The 17676-nt window shown below is 51.5% G+C and overlaps 3 protein-coding genes across 3 annotated transcripts; 1 reads left to right on the top strand and 2 right to left on the bottom strand.

The window, feature by feature from the left end:
- Positions 1 to 1209: 1209 nt before the first annotated feature.
- Triagg1_8884 (uncharacterized protein) lies at positions 1210 to 2853 on the bottom strand (the record flags this gene model as incomplete). Its single annotated transcript, XM_062903779.1, has 1 exon — positions 1210 to 2853. The coding sequence occupies one exon, from the start codon at positions 2851 to 2853 to the stop codon at positions 1210 to 1212; it is 1644 nt and encodes a 547-aa protein (XP_062752184.1).
- Positions 2854 to 8770: 5917 nt separating this feature from the next.
- Triagg1_8883 (uncharacterized protein) lies at positions 8771 to 10152 on the top strand (the record flags this gene model as incomplete). Its single annotated transcript, XM_062903778.1, has 4 exons — positions 8771 to 8882; positions 8942 to 9055; positions 9120 to 9670; positions 9727 to 10152. 4 exons carry the CDS (start codon positions 8771 to 8773, stop codon positions 10150 to 10152), a joined length of 1203 nt encoding a protein of 400 aa, XP_062752183.1.
- Positions 10153 to 16176: 6024 nt separating this feature from the next.
- On the bottom strand, positions 16177 to 17106 carry Triagg1_8882 (uncharacterized protein; the record flags this gene model as incomplete). Its single annotated transcript, XM_062903777.1, has 1 exon — positions 16177 to 17106. One exon carries the CDS (start codon positions 17104 to 17106, stop codon positions 16177 to 16179), a length of 930 nt encoding a protein of 309 aa, XP_062752182.1.
- Between the last annotated feature and the right edge of the window lie 570 nt (positions 17107 to 17676).

Raw genomic sequence — 17676 nt, 5'->3', positions numbered from 1 at the left:
AAAAAAAAAAGACATCCCTCGCATCAACTACAAACTTGAACCATACATACATATATATACCTACCTACCTACCTACCTAACTCATCTATATACATACAGCCTTCGCACAAACATACACGGTACCTCGCCACCCGCAAAATAGAAGTTGAACACGAAAGAAAAGAAAGAAGGAAAAGGAAGAAGAACGAGGCACGATTAATGAATGCCACAAGGGAAACAAGGGAGGGAGAGGGAGAACCAGGTTTGAATTGTGACTTTGGCTGGCTTGGCTTGTCTGGACTGTCTTGGGAAACTTGAACTAAACGTGTTTTGGTTGATGGTTGATACGCAGAAAGCATGCTCTGAAACCCCTATATTAATAATGTGCTGCCGTTGTACAGTTTGCTCTTCGGTCATGTATTGAGTGCATGAATAAAGATACATCTGTAATCTGTGATTCAAGTCCGACGAACCATCAAGTGCACAACAGTTGTCGGAGAGTTAGCCTTCACATGGAGAAATACAAGAAAAAACTTGTCCGTGGCCATCAATTTGTATTGCGTGCCACTATCTGAAAACTATCACTACCTACTTATATCCCCATCCTCCGTCGTCGTCATTCAACCCCTGTAGAAGCCAAAAACCATACACGCTTGAGTAAGACGGAGCAACAAGATGCATGAAAAGAATGTCAAGAGAGTAAGTCGGTTCATGTCTGCCTCGCCAGGCCCTCCTCGATGAGTCCCGCAACCTGGGGCTCCATCTAGAGCACCGTTGTATTCCACTCTCGAGAAAGGCAGCAGAATGCACACCCTCGTCTTTTTTTTTCCGTTGATCACGTCGTCTCTCACTAGTGGTATAAGTTCCTCAACGTCCTCCACCATGAAGCAAAAACAGTCCCTGGGCAAACCGCCCCCTTGTTCCAGTCCAGAGAGAAAAGAAATTCGTTTGAATGACAGTCGAGAAGTGAATTATGAATAATCATTGATAAGAGTATGGCCACTGCCTCGCCTCGCGCACGCAGAGTACGCATTCCTCGTGCGAGAGTGGTTTGTAAATAAAAAAAGAAGTGGACAAGCGAAAAGCTGTCGAGATCGTGTCGATGAAAATGCAGTTCGCAGGTCCAAAAAGGGTCGTAGCAAAAAAAGTTCCGGGAGCGTCAAGTCATAAGAATTAGAATAATAAGGGCAGAAGAAGAGTAAAAGGTATAAAAACACACGACTTGAGCGCTTATGCAACAGAAGCCATCTTTCGCTTCTCAACGCTGGTCAGAACCAGCCTGGGTGCCTTGCGCTGACCATCTGCAGCCTCCTGTGCCTTGGATGCTCGCAGAGCACCATTCTTGAAAACGTCAGCGAACGAGTTGCTGTCGCTCTCGCAGCCAGAGTTGCTGTCAACGCTGCCGCGGATCTTTTGTCGCGAGCCGGGTCGGTCTGAGCCGATGGCGCCCCAACCGCCAGCAGTGGAGGCTCGCGCAGTGCCGCATTCAATCTCACCGGCCAAGCTGCCCGAGCCGCTACGACCCGAGTCAGAATCGTTGTCCGTAATAGGGGTGGTGGACTCTTCGGCGGTCTCGGACACGGGGCTCATGCTGCCGCTGGAGCTGCCAGACCCCTTGCGGCGTTCCAGACCAGCGCGAACAAGGTTGTGGACGGCCGATCGTCGGGTACGGGTGGCAAAGTTCTTGCTGCCCTCGTGTCGGGCCGTGGGCTTCGCCTTGAGCTCATCCATGGAGGGTGGTCCGCGAGGCTGACGAACTGGGTGCTCACCGGCACGAGCCTGACCAGGACCGTATCCACCAAGTCCGGGAGTGGCCGGGAAGACGGCAGTCTTGGGCGCGGGGGTCTTGCCGGAATCGCCTACAGCCGCGGCAGCAGCCAGCACGCTGTTAACGGCCAGGGAGGACGACTTCTTATGTCCGCGTCGGAAGGCATTAGCAGATGGCGGGGGGAGAGGAGTGACCTCGGTAGGAGAATCAAAGCGTCGCGGGGGCGAGGGGCCACGGAACGAGCCCTGCTGGCTCTCAGGGGGAGGCGAAACTTGAACGCGAGGGGCCTGTTGCTGTTGTTGCTGCAGCAGTTGCTGGCGCTGCTGTTGTTGTTGCAGCTGCTGTTGGAAATTGTTGTTGTTGAAGCCGGGAGACATGGGCTGCTCGATATTGACCGAGGAAGCCACCTTGGCAGACGAGGTGTCGACGTAGTACTGGCCAGTGGCAGGATCGTAATAGACTTGCTGGCCTTGGGCGGCGGCAGCCTGGGCGGCGAGGTGTTGCTGCTGCTCGTAAAAGGCAGCCTGCTGCTGAGCAAGCTGGTTGTTGCTGATGTTGAGCTGCTGGAACTGGTGGGCGGCGGCCTGGACGCTCCGGAGCTGCTGCTGGAGCCTCTGCTGCTGCTGGGCCAGATAGAGATTGGTAGCCACGAGCTGGGCGTACAAATTGGGGTCCATCTGCTCCTGGAGCTGCTCGTCCATGGAGAGCTGAGGGGGGGCGAGCACCTGATCAACAGTGTACTGCTGTCCCATCATGTTCTGGTAAGCCTGCTGTTGCTGGCCGTACTGGGGGAAAGCCGTCTTGGGAGCGTTGTAGGCATTGCCCTGGGCATAGCCGTAGGCATTGGCGGCCATGCCGTTCCGAGCAAACTGCTGCACAGGACCTTCGGCCGTGGGCGACATGGGACCAAAGGAAGTCACGGTAGCAGACTTGGGGGCCGTTCTCAGGCCCGCAAGCAGATGAGAACGGCTGGTGCGGGGAGTGGGAACGCCGCCATCAGTGTTCTTGTTGCCCTGCTTAATGGCATCAAAAGAAAGCGGCTTGATGTTTTGGCTGCCGCGGCGAGAGGCCAGGCCTCCGGGAGAAACAAAGTTGTTGGAAGTCATTTGAGCGAGACTGCCTGCGTCCATAACTCAGAATGACAATGAATGAAAGAAATGTGGTTGCGAGTCAAATGACGCGGGAGAAAACAGGTGCTGCGGTGCGAGCCGAAGGAACAGGTTCAACCGTGTCTTGAGCGCTTGAAGAAAAAAAAGAATTAGAAATCTAATATGAAGTCGAATCAAGTTTTGATAAAAAAAAGTTGGCGCAAGCGATGCTGTAAATCGAGAGCAGACGAAGATGATGATCGTCAGGAGAAGATGACTCGAAACGGCCTCGGTCGGTGAATTGCGTCGAAGTCGCGAGGACAGCCAAGTAGAGCGAAAGCCAAAAATCCAAGAAATCGTAGTATTTTCACAAGAAGAAGAAACCTCCGAGCATTAAAAAAAAGGCAAGGAGAGTGGAAATTAAACCAAGGGATTTGACGAAAAGATGAGAAAAAACAATATGTCAAGGATGATTCGGAAAGAAGCAGATTGACCGCAGACGAAGGGAAGCAACGACGATGTTAACGAATAAGCGACGCGCCAAAAGGCAACACGGAGGAAACTGGTGATGGGTTTTGCTGCCTAGAGCAATTTGTGACTGAAGTCGAACTTTCCGTCAAAAGTAAACCCGAGCGATTGCGCCGTGGCGGGCAAGCCGAAAAGCAACAGGCGCGTTCTTCTGCAGAGGTTTGGTGAAGACGCGATTGGGAAACGCCACACGAAAAGGCCACTCGTATTATAGTCGTAGCGCGCCGGCGAGGGAGTCGATGCTCTGGAATCTAAATCCGGGGTGGAAAATACACGTTGGATGGGTGCAAAAAATGCTGTGGGTTGTGAATGCTCGGTCGAAATTAGAATGCCGGCGTGATGCGGATTTTGCGTTGGAAGCAAGGAGCGGTCGAAGAATAAATTACAGTCGATTAACGGCGAGAGTCACTAGTGAATGCGCTTTCCATAAAAACCCGGTTGGAAGTCTCCTTGTTCCTGTCCTGTCGTCGTTTTTGTCCCTGAAGTGAAGCGTGTGTTGATTTTTTGGTTTTGGTTTTTTCAACGTCTTTTCTTTTTTTCCGATGTTTTCCAGGGTCCGAAAGTCCCGATGTGCGAGACGGCGATTGTCAATGAGGCGATGAGACGCGAAGGCGAATCCGCGAAAAGCGAAGAAAGAGAAAATAAGGCGAGGCAAGAAGGGGCCACAGAAGGGAGAAGAGAGGGAAGAATAGATGCGAAGGGCGGTGTAAATGGCGATGGGACAAAGACGGACGGAGGTGGAGGAGGGTGGAGAGGAAGATGGGAAAAAAAAAGAAGGGAAAAAAAAAACGAGCCGGTGGCGTCGAGGATGATGTGGGAAATTTGAGGTGCTGGCTGGAGGGAGAGGGCAGAGGAGGGCGCTAGACTAGACAGGAGGCGCCCTAAAGCCGGAAGTGGAGAGGCCTCGGACCCCTGGAGGTGCGCTGGCGGGCCACGGCGCAGAGGGACAGGGCGCTGTGACAGGCCCCGACAGCCCCCGACAGCCCCCGACAGGCCACTTGACAGCTGGAGCCAGCGTGCTGTAGCCACTGAAGGGCGACCCGAGGTGCGGCATGGCGGCCAATGGCAGCGCCTGGAAGCCCGTTGGCCACCTTCTGGAGCGGCGCTCTGGGGAACCAAAGAGGCGCTGTGGCGTTGCGGCCAATCAGGGCGGCGGGGGGAGGAGCTGCGAGGGGACGGGGCCGGGTACTAAGGTAGAGGATACGGTCAATCGCAATTCAGGGCATGTACCATCACATGGCGCGAATGAGGCAGTTCCTGTACTCTGTACTGCATACATCTGATCTAGGTAATTTAGTAGTCAGGTACCTACCTGTGCTATAGTCGCCTCTAAACATTCCATTCGCATACATCTTCATACACACATACTGCAGACAATGCAATGCAGACAGAGACAAAACACAGCACCCCTCTCTCTCCTTACCGCAAGTACTCCGTACTCATACATCCAAAACCAGAAACTGACTCCGCCGGTGAGCGAGTGAGTCGCCAAAAAAAAAAAATGTGCCGCGTGACAAGCGCCCAAAGATGGAGACACGCAACGACACAAGTCGCAGCTACGAGCGCATGTACCTCCCCCGAAGATCAAGAGCAGGTACCGGATACTCGCACCAGCACGGCTGTGGCATTTCGCGTCGTGGCCTCTGACTGGTCCGCCGAGCCCAACAGCTGCCCAACCCCTGCCCCATCGAGGGCGGCAAAAAAAAAAAAACAAGTGAGGAACCAGAGGAAGAGAAAAGGCCTCCCCTGTTTCTTGGAATAGGTACAGGTACTTGCACTACGTCCCGTTCAGGCTCAGGGGGCGTCATGGAGGTGTGTTGTGCCTTTTCAGATGCAGGGGATGCCAGGCCATTCTTGCGCGGGCTCGGCCAATCAGCGCGCTCGCTCGGGTACAGGTACATGCGAGTACTCGTACAGTACACACAGCCATGGGCTAAGCCGGCGTGACGACACCCTCAATTTTCAAAGCTGCTGCTGCTCCTCTTTGCTTTGCCTGTCCTGTTTTCCCCGCCATTGGCCGCGAGACAAGAGAGAGAGAGTCATGCATTTGCAGAAGACGACGACGACGACGACGAAGAAGCCGGGAAAGATGGAGAAGAAGAAGAAGCATCAAGAACGTGCCGTCATTGTCATCGTCAGCAGAGAGACACGTGAGAATGGGAAGATCCAAAAAAGGACTCGGAAACGGAGAAGAGAGGGCAGAGACAGAGACACAGACAGAGACAGAGAGGCAGAGAGACAAGAGACCGCTCAGAGAAACTCCTCCATCATCCAGGAACGGACAAGACAAGCCCACACTCGCACTCGCCCAACGGCGCTCGTGACTCGACAAGACAACCAACAAGCACATGGCGGGGTCCATCCAACATGAAGCTAAATCGCGTTTGGCTCCCGCCGTCGACTCTATCTTTACCCGCGTCGAGTCTCTGTCTCTGTCTCTCTGTCTCGAGCCCTTTTGCCGGGCTGTGCGCCTAACCTGCAGAATCGCTGCCCAGCTCCTCCTTTTCCTCTGCTCGCGATTGGGTCTCTGGATCGCCATTGGCATTGAATGCTCTTCGCAAGTGCTGACCGTCAATCCTGCTCACGATTCCCCTCGCCGGGCCCGAGGACACGATACGAGGCCGACGACCAGAGAACCGTCTTCTGGACAAGCACTCGTACTGTACGACGGCCTCTCATGTGCTCGCACTTGCTTGTGCGAGTCTTGTCTTCATACAGCACAGTCCACCAGTCTTCGACCCCCATGTCAGACTCCATCCAGATCGTCGACTCCACACCGCAGCCTCCCGTGTTTCAAGTCGCCCTGCTAGCACATGGTTGCGCGAAAAAGGACAGCACAGCCCAAGAGGCCCATTCGAGTCGAGTTGCTGGTCTCAGCCTGCTCGTGTATGTACGGGGTTCATAGTACTTGCAGATACCATGTGGCAACAGATGTTATTACCACGACGCTACTCCGTACTGAGCACAGAGTTTACGGCTAGCAATGCTTGGGGAGCCATACATACTCGAGCCTGGGCGATGGGTAGACAGACACATACCGGATGAAACGATCCCCAGAGGTAGCCCGTTGTTGATGTGCTGCTGCACTGCACTGCACTCCACATGCACCAGATGGCGGCAATGCAGGCAGCGAGGGGCAAGGTTCTCCTCCAGGGGCCCTCGAGGCTATGACGAGACTATTGAATCCCGTCAACCTCATGCCTGTCGCCAAACCCGGCTTATTAGTTGTTCTGAGCATCTCTCACCGAGCTCACGGTACGATACAGGGCAGGCATTGATAGGTATCAGGGACGACTCGAAAGGCTGACGCGGAGACTCAAACACGAAACACTCCAACTCATCAAAGGCGAGACGAGACGAGATCCACTAATGCGCACAGGGCTCTTGGACCATGTCTTCAATCTTCACGGTACTCCATACCAAGACTATTAGATACCACCACTGCCGCTCTTCATCTTCCCGACCTGGACGTTGTGTGCCCGCCAAAATGGTGGAATGCATGTCGCATGCCTTTCATTTTGGCGCATCGCTAAATAGCATTGAACCGTAGCAAGTGGCTGCTGATGTGCAGTAGCAGATATGCAGAACGCACACCATGGCCAATTGCGTGTCTGACTTCATTTTGTTCAAGCTTTCGATGGCTTTCCGGGGATACGGACTGACCCTGGAGAACGGAGTGGTCCGACCGAGGCTTCAATTTGTTTCATGACCTGGCACTCCCGAAACTACTACTACTATGGCCAAGTTCCATGATGAACCCAGCCTCATGGTACCCCGGGCCGACCTCTGCAAAATGAAGACCGAGAGCGAGAGTGAGAGAATGACGACCGAGTTGTCGCGGCATGTGACGTGCCATTCCATCGACATCGACACACGACTCGCGGCGATGGCATCTTGTCCACGAACGACACACGAGCCCAGGTGAGGAGTCTGTGTCGCCATCGACACATGCCGGATCGCTGGCCGACCGACAATGGACCGGGATCGAGACTCTTGCTCCTCATTAGCCGCGGTGCAGCGTGCATGTTCCTGCTATGCACGGCCAAGTGCGTGACTTGACTTCTGGCGCTTAACGGCACAGCCGAGCCCTGCCGGCGCCAATCAGCCCGCGTGCTGCACCACCATTACCGCCTCTCGCTGCGACGGGCGTCAAAGGCATCAATTGGCATGCAGAGAGCTTTATATCTTGACTTGACTCTGATGCGGAGCCCAAGTACTGACGGAGTTCTTCACGGAGTTCCGTGTGTAGCAGCAGCAGTCGCGGTGTTCAGATGACAAACCGGAGATGCAGATCCATGGATGCCTTTCTATAATAGGCAGGCGTTTGCTTTGGTGCCAATGCCAACCATGACACGTACGGAGCGGACTCTTACTTTGCTTATTTCTTCCATGGTACCCCATGTCAACAATTGAAGTGTACTCGTACGAGTATTAGACAAATCTTCGACGGTGAAACCACGCTGGGCTGTCTTATAGACGGCGTGGAACTCAGTGTCTCGTACGAATCTAGTTTACGCTTCATATGCTGTTGTCGTCGAGGACAGGCTTTCACGATTCAAAGACTCTTGATGGGGTGAGAGTCCATTCATTCGAATGTGCTACATGTACTTGCCCTCGGTACGGAGGACACACTGCCTAAAAAGAAGCGGTATTGAGAGAACCTCAACCATGTTGTTTTGCGGTTTTGCAGTTAGTTTGTTAGTCTTTCGGAATAGTTGTGCTGTACTTGAATTCCGTTGTTCTGGCCTTTGGTTGCAACGTTGCTATTGCTTTATGGCCTAGTGTCGCTCAAGTTTAATCCGATTGGCAAAACCAGCCCATCAAGCTCAGCTGAGCATTGCATCTGCATTTCGGAGATTTATGAATCACACCCCAAAACTTGCTTTATTGTTAAACGGAGCAATCAACAACTCAACGTACCTATGCAAGGACTCTCTTTGCCTACTTGGTTATGCAACTCAGTGACAAAGAGACTTGTGAATAGCATTGTCGTTGTGTACCCATTGCGATGTGCTTGTCTCTTTTGAAGAGAGACAAATGTCCTGAGAAACAATCAAAAACAGGGCCAAGAACGCCGAGCTTTGCTAACATCTCACACGAGCGGGCTCAAGCTCAAGCTTTCTCTTCATCCCCACATTGGCTATCGCGATTTAAGAAGCTACTACCACGAAGATTAGTATAATTCATCATCATCGTCATTATGAGTCTTGCGGAAACTCCATACCCCTGCAGTAGTTGAACCGGCGGTGTCCGAAGTGGCATGTAAGATCAGAGTTTTTACTACGGTACCTGGCCAAGAGACTCAAGACATATAAACCCTCTCGTGCTTCTCAACTCTTTTCTTCATGAGCTTGGTGTTCCAACATTGATCAAGTAATTAGTTGGCAGTTTCCTTGTTGTGCCCAACATGAAGTTCCTCGCGGCAGCTCTGCTGTCTTCCTCACTTGTCGTCGCAAATCCCCTGAAAGCAAGGGCGGCACCAGACACAACGAAACCGGCTAATTTTGACGGGCCTTACGGTGTGTATTAACACGCCGTGTTACAGTTTGGTGTACGTCTGATTCGCTAACTGAAATAGTGACGAATCCTTTTCCGGGCCCGGGCAAGCAGTCTTTTGACTGGTGGTGGGCCAATGTGATTGGCGAAGAAGTCAACGGCGTCGTGCCTTCTTTTGAGATTGTTGCGTATGAAGGTTCGTAAAGACCCGTCCCCTGTATGTGTCGGAATGTACATGTATTAATGAGTTGCACAACTAGGCTTCGTCTTCACTCGTGCCCCCACGGATCCGTCGTTCCAGGTAGACGTTTCTGGCACATTGCCAAACGGCACTCAGTTCTTCTTCGTCCTTCCAGCCGACTCCGCAACAGTCACCGAGAATGCGCAACAAGTGACGGCTGTGTGGAAGGATGCTTCGGGAGAGACCATCGCCAGCCTCCTCTCCACAACTGGCCCGCCACGCACGTTCGATATTTCGTTCAACTACCCTGCTTCGGGAATCTCAGGGTCGGTGAGCCTGGTTGGAACCAAGACTCCTCCGCATACGGGCTGCGCGGGCACCACTGGCGGATCGACTTATTTCGATCCCGCAATTCCCAAGGGAGCCAAATTCAACGCTGCGCAGACGGAGTTCTTCACGAACCTTGGGTGGGCCATTGCCATGCCTGGAACGACTTCTGCTAAAGTCAACCTCCTTATCGACGGGCATGATGGGTCATTTGAAGGAGCTGGCTATCACGACAAGAACTGGGCAGCTAAGCCAATCGATCAATATCTAAAGACCTGGCTCTTCGGCCTTGGATCATGCGGAGTAAGTCATTGACTGAGACCTAAAGCTTGATTCAAAAACTAATTGCGCAATGTTAGCCTTATCACGTTGCCTTTGTCGAGGCACAGCCGCTCAATGCAACTCACAAGGACGATTTCATGTCCGGCTACCTTTCTCACGATACGGAGATCCTGCAGTCGCAGTGCACAACCTTCTCCAACTTGCCATACCCTAAGCCAAATACCTTCAACTTCAACATCAGCGGCAATGCTTTCTCGCAAGCTTCCGGCGTCAACCTGCCCACCAAGATGTTTGCCGATTACGTTATCACCAACGGAAGCCGTTACCAGTTCGACTTGGACCTGCTGCCAGGGACTCCGGCCTTGCCCATTTACAACAGATGGAGGGCAGTGGGCAAGGGTGGGCTTGTTGGTGGAGAGCAGTACGATTGCACCATCCTGGGAGAGTGGATGAACCCTGGTGCTGTGCCGTATAAGGAGGGCCACAATATTTTTGAAGCATAGATCAAGCTTGGTCATGTTTGCCAAGTGCTTCGTCGTTGGTTGAACTCTGCACTAGAGTTGAATGGTATCCAATGCCAGGTTAATAGTAATACAACTACTTGATTTAATAAAAACGAAGTTTTGTATATCAGCAGCAGCAGCAGCAGCAGCAGTAATATTCGGATGGCAGACCGGGGATGTAGATTCATGGATGCCTTTCTGTAATGGGTAGGCCTTTGCTTTAGTGCCCATGTCTATGACTATACTTTTACTTGCTTATTCTATTTATGAATAACTCATGTTAACGATTGGAGTGTATTTCAAACTAGTTCTCTAGACCTGTATTGAACTCTCATGCTATCTAACATGAAATCTTCGTGGTTTAAAAAAGATTCATACATGCAAAACCATGGCCTCACCTTTTCGCACAGTGATAACCTACAACGGATTTGTACGCTTCCCTCAGCATCCCATTGCTTCGAACATTTTGCAGGTAAGGTATAACAATATTAGTTTTATTGATTGAAATAAATTCAATATTGAATTGAAAGTTGTATTGCGGTTTGTCAATTGGCTCAAATATAGTAGCCGTCTGACCAATCATTTGATTCTCTGGAAGAAACTGAACCCACCAGAAGCAAGTGTATTTCTGTGGAGGCAGCGAGTCATGAGCATATATCCGAAATAGATTGTCTCTCAATTCAAGGATCACTGGTATGAATGTTATCAACACCTACTGTTTGATTTCTCTGTGCTTCTTGTGTGACCCGCTTCTCAAAAGTGTTTTTCTTTCATCCATCTCATCCATCTTTTCTTTTCTTCTTTTCTCCCCCCTTTTTGGCTTGCTCTTCTTTTAATTTCTTGCTCTCTTGCTTTCCGTCTTTCTTTTGTTTCGAGGCTTCTCCTCCTAATACATGAATTATATACCAGGAGTCACTTTGATATAAGAGAGCATCGTGCCGGATAAATGTCCAACCCTACACAAAAAGAATGATTGAATAGCCAGCATCCCAATTTTGGCGATGAACAAGCCAAACACGGCTCCGAAAACCTCACGAGCTGCTATAACCAAAGAGATTGTCCATTGTTCGCAAAGAGATTGTCCATTGTTCGCAAAGAGATTGTCCATTGTTCGCAATGCAAAGAATCATCTGCAATATCATCACCGACTTATTTCGTCGTAAGCTTGCTATTTATCCGTTTGTACTCTGGCCTACTATTACACACCGTAATGACTTCAACAAGGCCCACGTAAGCTGTTACCCTCGCCTGTATTTCCGGGCTGGGAGTGACGATTGACGGCACTTTCCGGTCTTCCATTGCCGAGTACGCGCTCCGCCTGTTTCCCCAGACGGCGGTCTGCCCATGTGCCCGCAACAGCTGATTGCTAATATTTCTCCATCTTACGGGAGCTTATGGTCCGATATTAGCTGCTGTAGACTGTCAGATCCTGGCGAGATATTGCAATAGTCCGCCAGTAGACTCGCTGTCATTACATGTAGTAATTGACACCTGCTATATCCAAGTACTATGACGGTACCATCTTCGGCAGTTGAATCATGAGCACGTATCATCCGAGAGAACCAATTTCGTAGTAAAAAAGTTCTACGTAACGTTGACTCGAACAAGGTTAGGGGTTATACTCTGCCCATGTTTGAGCGTAAGCGAGCCCAGCTTTGTCAGTAGTAAGTCTTATGTCCGAATTACACATCTACGCGTATGTTCCTTGTACTCGTAAACGTCTGACTTGCTCTCTTGCCCCCTCTCTCTCTGCCATGTATATCTGTCTCCCCTAGCATTGAAAACCATGCTTCATCAAGGGTAGCTGCACCCATGGCGACGTGTACACAAGACGCATGCTTCCAGGGCAGTGGCCAAAGCTACTGACTCAATTGATTTGAACCGGCGCTTACGGGCGAGTCGGACAGACAGCATCAGGGGGCTCTATATCTGGGCGCTGACCGACCGCGATGGCCCCTGTTTCTGCAACAAGGGACGAATTCCGGGGATGGAAAAAAGGCCACTTTTGCTTATACTGGTGTTGGTCGAGGGAATATCTTTGCCAACAAGATTTATCATTTGCCGATTCCGCGGTTTGCATGAAGTTGATTTAACCCCCTGGAAGCCGTCATCTTATATGGGAATGGATGTTCGGTACCCCAGTGACTCTTACGTATGCTTTGTCGGAGAAGAAGACCGGCGTCTTAATCGGGCCACCTGCGTCGGTATATTGATTATCGTGTCCTTGATTTGTCCATCTACTTCTCCGACATGAGAGTACATGTATGGAAGGCAGCTCATACATACAAATATACACATGAATGCTATGACGACCTACCTTGGCCTGGCATGAGTCCCTGCTTACAGTATGTATATGAAATACATTTACTCTTCTAGATACTCGGGATGTGGGATAAAACCACGTCGCCGGATCTCCTCCCTTGTAACAATAATTCACGACTCCGCCAATCCTCCTCCTCCCCGCTTAGAAGCGACAGGACCGGGTCTGATATCGTACAAAGTCATGCTGCGGAACAGCTACGGAACTCGGAACGACGGACCACCTATGCAGAAATTCAATCCCAAGCCCGCCGCGGAACTCCGCGGTGGTCGCCGACCGACCCCCCGCGAGCCCTTGACCTCCCGCCAATACGGATCACCCCGGTCGACACACAGACCTAGCTCATCATCTCATCTTAGTTGGTGCCGCTTACTTACAGACATGGATCCGAGATTGACAGGTGCAAATGCTTGCCAGGTACATAGTACGAGTAGTAATGGCCTGGAGCTGATTTGTTTCTTGTCACGAGAATGTTGGCGATTAGTAGTAATTACATGTAGTAGGCGTTCCTCTGTCACGAGACGAGGCTCTCTTGTCCTTCCACGGAGAGACAACAAGCTCGACAAATCAAAAGCTGACTGCCACGCCTATTTCAACATCCTCAAAAGGGCCCTCTTAAAACCATACGAGTCGTAAAAATCCCACCACTGTCCACAATAGGAAATCCAAACTTGCTGATACGAGGACACTCATCTCAGCTGGGCAAAATACAAAAAACAAAAACAAAACAACAGCGTCTTTTTGCCCAGAATTACAATAACACACTACCCGCACCATCGCATAAAATTGCTCAGCCATGTTTCCCCTTGACCAAAAAAAAAGCTGACCCCCCCAGCTCAGCCAAGTGGATCTCCCTACAGCCCTGGATAGATTACCAAAACATGGCCAAATCTCGTCAGCAGCATCTTCTTACTGTACGGCCCCAAAATCAATAAACCCTGCAAAAAACACTTTCAAATCAACATGAACTTTGTATTCTCGTAGTCTCCCTCGCAAAGGTCTCCCATACAGGAATGAACACACACACACACACACACACACACACACACACACTACTGGATAAACGGTATGTATACGATATGCATAATATCAGTCATTTTCTTTTCCCCTCACGCTTTCCATGTCCGCCGCTTTCTCCGCTCCCCTCTCGTTTGGAGAAAGGGAAGAGGAAAAAAAAATAACACTACATGGGCACCACCCACCTCCGTTTAACCCAGTTTATGGCCGCTGACCAGGTTTTGACACAGGCTCACGTCAGAACCATAAAACGCCTCCCCAGGTAGCCTTTAGCAGTAGCGATATTTCCTGGCGCTCTCTTGCGTGCTATATCGAGATTTATTGAACGCTGTGATTATTTCTTTTTTGGTTATTGCTTTGGAATATTTTCCGCGCGGCTGCTGAGTATAGCAAAGACCCCCCCCCCCCCCCCATTCAAAATCTCTCGATGATCTTCTTCTCTTCTAATGTGTGCCTTTAAATAGCCAAAACATACACTATGCGCTTTTAAAAAAAAAAGCAAGGGGGAAGACAAGGAAAGGAAAGGACCGCGGAGACAAGAGAGAGCAAGTGTTTCTTCTTTCACATGGTAAAAACAAACCAGGCGAACGAACGGACGAACGAGCCAGGCCGCCCCATTTCTCCGACAGGACTTGGTGGGCGCCCCGGTTCAGCCTTGTAACGACCGTTTCCCGCGTTCGTCCAGGGATTTGGGGGCGTTCGAAACGCATTTCGTGAGCGGTTTTGGCTGGGTGCTGGTGGTTCCCTTTTTTTTTTCCCGCAACCCTGTTTTGCTTTGGCTTGCATGGCTTCAAGTATGGGGTGACTCAAAAGGTGAGGGAAACCGGGTGCTCGTGTCATCAAGTCATGTCGTTGGTCCTTGAGAAATAACCATTACTCATGTCTCTCTCTCTCTCTCTCTCTCTCTCTCTGTCTTGTTACACCCCCTGGCCACGTCTATATACTGGAGCTCTTACTGAACTGACAGACACCTTGTCGAGAATATCCTCGGCAGCAGAAAAAAAGGCAGTAAGCCAAGCCAGAAACCAAATACCCCAGGCCCCTAGGACTTTGGGATCAACGCCCGAGCCGACCATCTCTGACTGAGTCACCGGGGCCAACCATCGAAACAAACTCCAATACCCGAATCCGGATTCCGCCCGTGCCCTTGTCCTCCCGTCTCTCCCAAGAGTGACAAATCCAAGGCCCTTGCCGTCTTCCTCTTCGTCCCTTTGTGTCATGTCATCTCCGTGAGACATCTCCTCGTCACTTTAGTCACCTAAAGAGTGACATCTCCCTTCCCCCCAGGAAATAAACTAAGCTTGGCAAAAAAAAAAAAGGCCTGTCCACACGACCCCCCCCCCCCCCCTCCCCCCCCGGCCGACAAAAAGAAACGATCAAAACACCAAAAGGTGACTGATCGGGGATTGCGAACGGGAAAGAGAACATAGACCAGCATGTGGTATGACCCCATCCTAAAAAGGTGCCCGCTTACTTTGCCCTGATGAGGATCTAGTTGTCGTAGCTCTTATGTTTCACACCCCCCTATTTGTCATGGGAGCTGGGCCTTCTTATTTCTTTCCCTTCTAGGGATTCCCGTAGACGGAATGAACCAAGCAAGAGGCGTCAAGGATGCGGCACCTCTTGGCTCGGGAGAAGGCGTCACTAATGAGGTTACGGACTAGGAACGATACAAGGACCCGAAGCCATCGTCGTCTTGAGGCAGCGTTTGCTACTTGTAGGCCTTCGGCCGAGAAGGAGGGGGGAGGGGGATCCCGGTTCATTTATCCTCCATGACCATAAGGGAATAAAGAGGCGTTGAACCTAGTCGAGATGGGCTGGCGGGTCGTCAAGCACTTCCGTTACCATCAGTCACATGGCGCGTGTTAAAATCGAGTTTCATTAATAATCTGACCAAAATCCTTTGCTCATGTATTGAAAAACCAAGAGACGAAAACAAAAAAGTCTTGTAGAGAGAAACAGAGTCATCATATCGTCATAATATTCATAACCTAATAAGCTGTAGACCGGGAGGAGGAGGAGGAGAAACAGGAGGAAAGGGGAAAAACGTAAAAGGGCCCAATCACAACCCTCTTTTTTTTAACATTCCAATAAAACAGAACTGACTCCATATTACAGTGCAGCTTAAAAAGTGCTTTTGAATGAGAAATAAATAAATACCAGGCGGTGGGGGGATCAGAAGCATGCAATCAGGGCAATGACAATGAGCGGCCATCTACCGGGAAAACGGGTCAAAAGTAAGCTGATGGGGGAAAAGCTGAAATAGCAAAAGAGGGAAAAAGGGGAGCTTGAGAAACAAGGTTGAAACAAGGAGATGTAACGAGGCGCCACCCCATGTGAAGAAATACAAAAAAAAAAGGGATTGAAATAAGAATAAAGAAGAAGAAGAAACAGCAAAGGGATAAAACAAGCATCCTGCGCCTCCCGACTTAGTTTCATGCATAAGACAAAAATGCAGCCATCCGCTCCTCCCCCCTTGCAAGCGCTATGCTCAGAAAATAGAGGAGGGTAGAAGGGGGAGGAAAACGGAAGGGCAATAGAGAGAAACAGAGTAATGATTAGCGAGAGCCGAGTTTGTCCGGCTGAGGCACCAGAAGTTGCGCGCGCGCACACACACGCACACGCGCCCCCTCCCCCTTTTGAGATGGCTAGGCTTTCTTTCTCTCCCTTCTCACTTTTCCTACCCATCACCGCATCTCCTCTGGAGTCACGGTAGCACCGTAGAAACCACCGCCGCTGGCAGCGCACGCTAGACAGGCTCCGCCACCGTAGACACGTGTATGGCGAGTCCAGCCAGCTCCGTCGCGATCGAGAACCGAGAGAATCTCCCCTTGGACGTCGACGTTTCGATGGGCATGATCATCTGGCTCTGAGCCAAGGCCCGAGGGAGGCGCAGGCGGCAGCAAGCCGGCCGACGGCGGGTAGGAGCTGGGCGAAAAGGCTGGATCCACGGATTCAGCCTCGGGAGACTGCGCTTGAGGAGAGTGAGACCCAGACCCAGGGACGCTAATGGGGAGCGTCCTAGTGTAGGATCGCCGCCGCGGGATAGACGCAGAGTCGGGGCTTCCTGTCTGGAAAGCCGTGGTGGACGTCGAGGACATGTAGTCGGGGTTGGGCTGGTGAATGAAGCTCTGGCTGCTGGGTGACGGTTCGTTGTCCAAGGTGAAGACGGCTGTGCTCAGCTCCGGCGGAGTCAAAGGTGGCGCGGGAGGCAGCCGGGAGATGAAGGGTCCAGGCAAGGTGCCACCGGCGCTTCTCCAGTGCGGGTGCCGATCCATTGCGGCCGTCGTGTTCGTCGTCGTCGTCGTAGTCGTCGGCGCCCTCAAGTCCTCGTGTTGGTCGTTGACCCCTTCAATGTGCTTTTCATCGTCCATTGGCCCAAGGTGTGGCTCGTACTGCTGTCTCTGCAGCGGCAGGTTGTTAGTGGGGAGAAGAGTAGCAGTGTTGCGCCTCGCGGTTGGTCTAAGCCATCGGTAGATGGTCTGCACACAGTAGCGTGCAATGATGACCAAGGCAAAAATAGACAGTCCGGTTCGAACAGACTCCCAGGAGGGCGGTTGGGCTTTCAAGTAATTGTAGTCGGCGCCGGGTAGGCCTCCACGATTGGTTACGGGCATGGTGGACTGGGAGGTGACTGCTTATGGGAATTCGGCCTGGCGCCGTCAGCCGGGGTCCCTGCCAAGTCGCACTATTCCTGCGGTCAGACGGCACTCTTCTGCCCTACGGCGTTTGGTAGGGCGTTTGCTGGCGACCAAGATGCGATTGAGGCGTTTGGGACGGTGATGTGCTGCCGTGGGGCGGTCTTGCGCGAAAGAGCAGACTCTAATTGGCAACCTCCGGGCTGTCTCGAGGTCGGCACCCTCGGATATTGGTTTTGTCAATGATGCCCTTTTAAATGACCAAGGGCGGAAGGCTGAATACGGCGCAGGCCGAAGTGACACGGGGGGTACTGAGTAAGGTGGCGATTTGCGCGGGCCTTTTTCTTGCTGTTTAGCTACCAGGTGCTGTTCCGGCGAGTCTCTTGGGTTGTCTCGTGTCGAAGTATGGACTAATAAGCCGGTACGACATCGATAGGTCGTTGCCTGTGATGTGACAAGGGGAGGGCTGGGCGGCTCAGTTGATCAGAGGCTCCTTTTTTCCTTTTTCCTTTGTTGGCGCAAAAAGAGAACGGCTGACGGAAAGAGTGA

The sequence above is a fragment of the Trichoderma aggressivum genome (genome assembly GCF_033847375.1).
Source record: "Trichoderma aggressivum f. europaeum strain CBS 100526 chromosome Unknown scaffold_046, whole genome shotgun sequence".
Classification (NCBI taxonomy): domain Eukaryota; kingdom Fungi; phylum Ascomycota; class Sordariomycetes; order Hypocreales; family Hypocreaceae; genus Trichoderma; species Trichoderma aggressivum.
The sequence above is the reverse complement of the archived record's forward strand: the minus strand, read 5'-3'. Positions and strand labels throughout refer to the sequence as shown.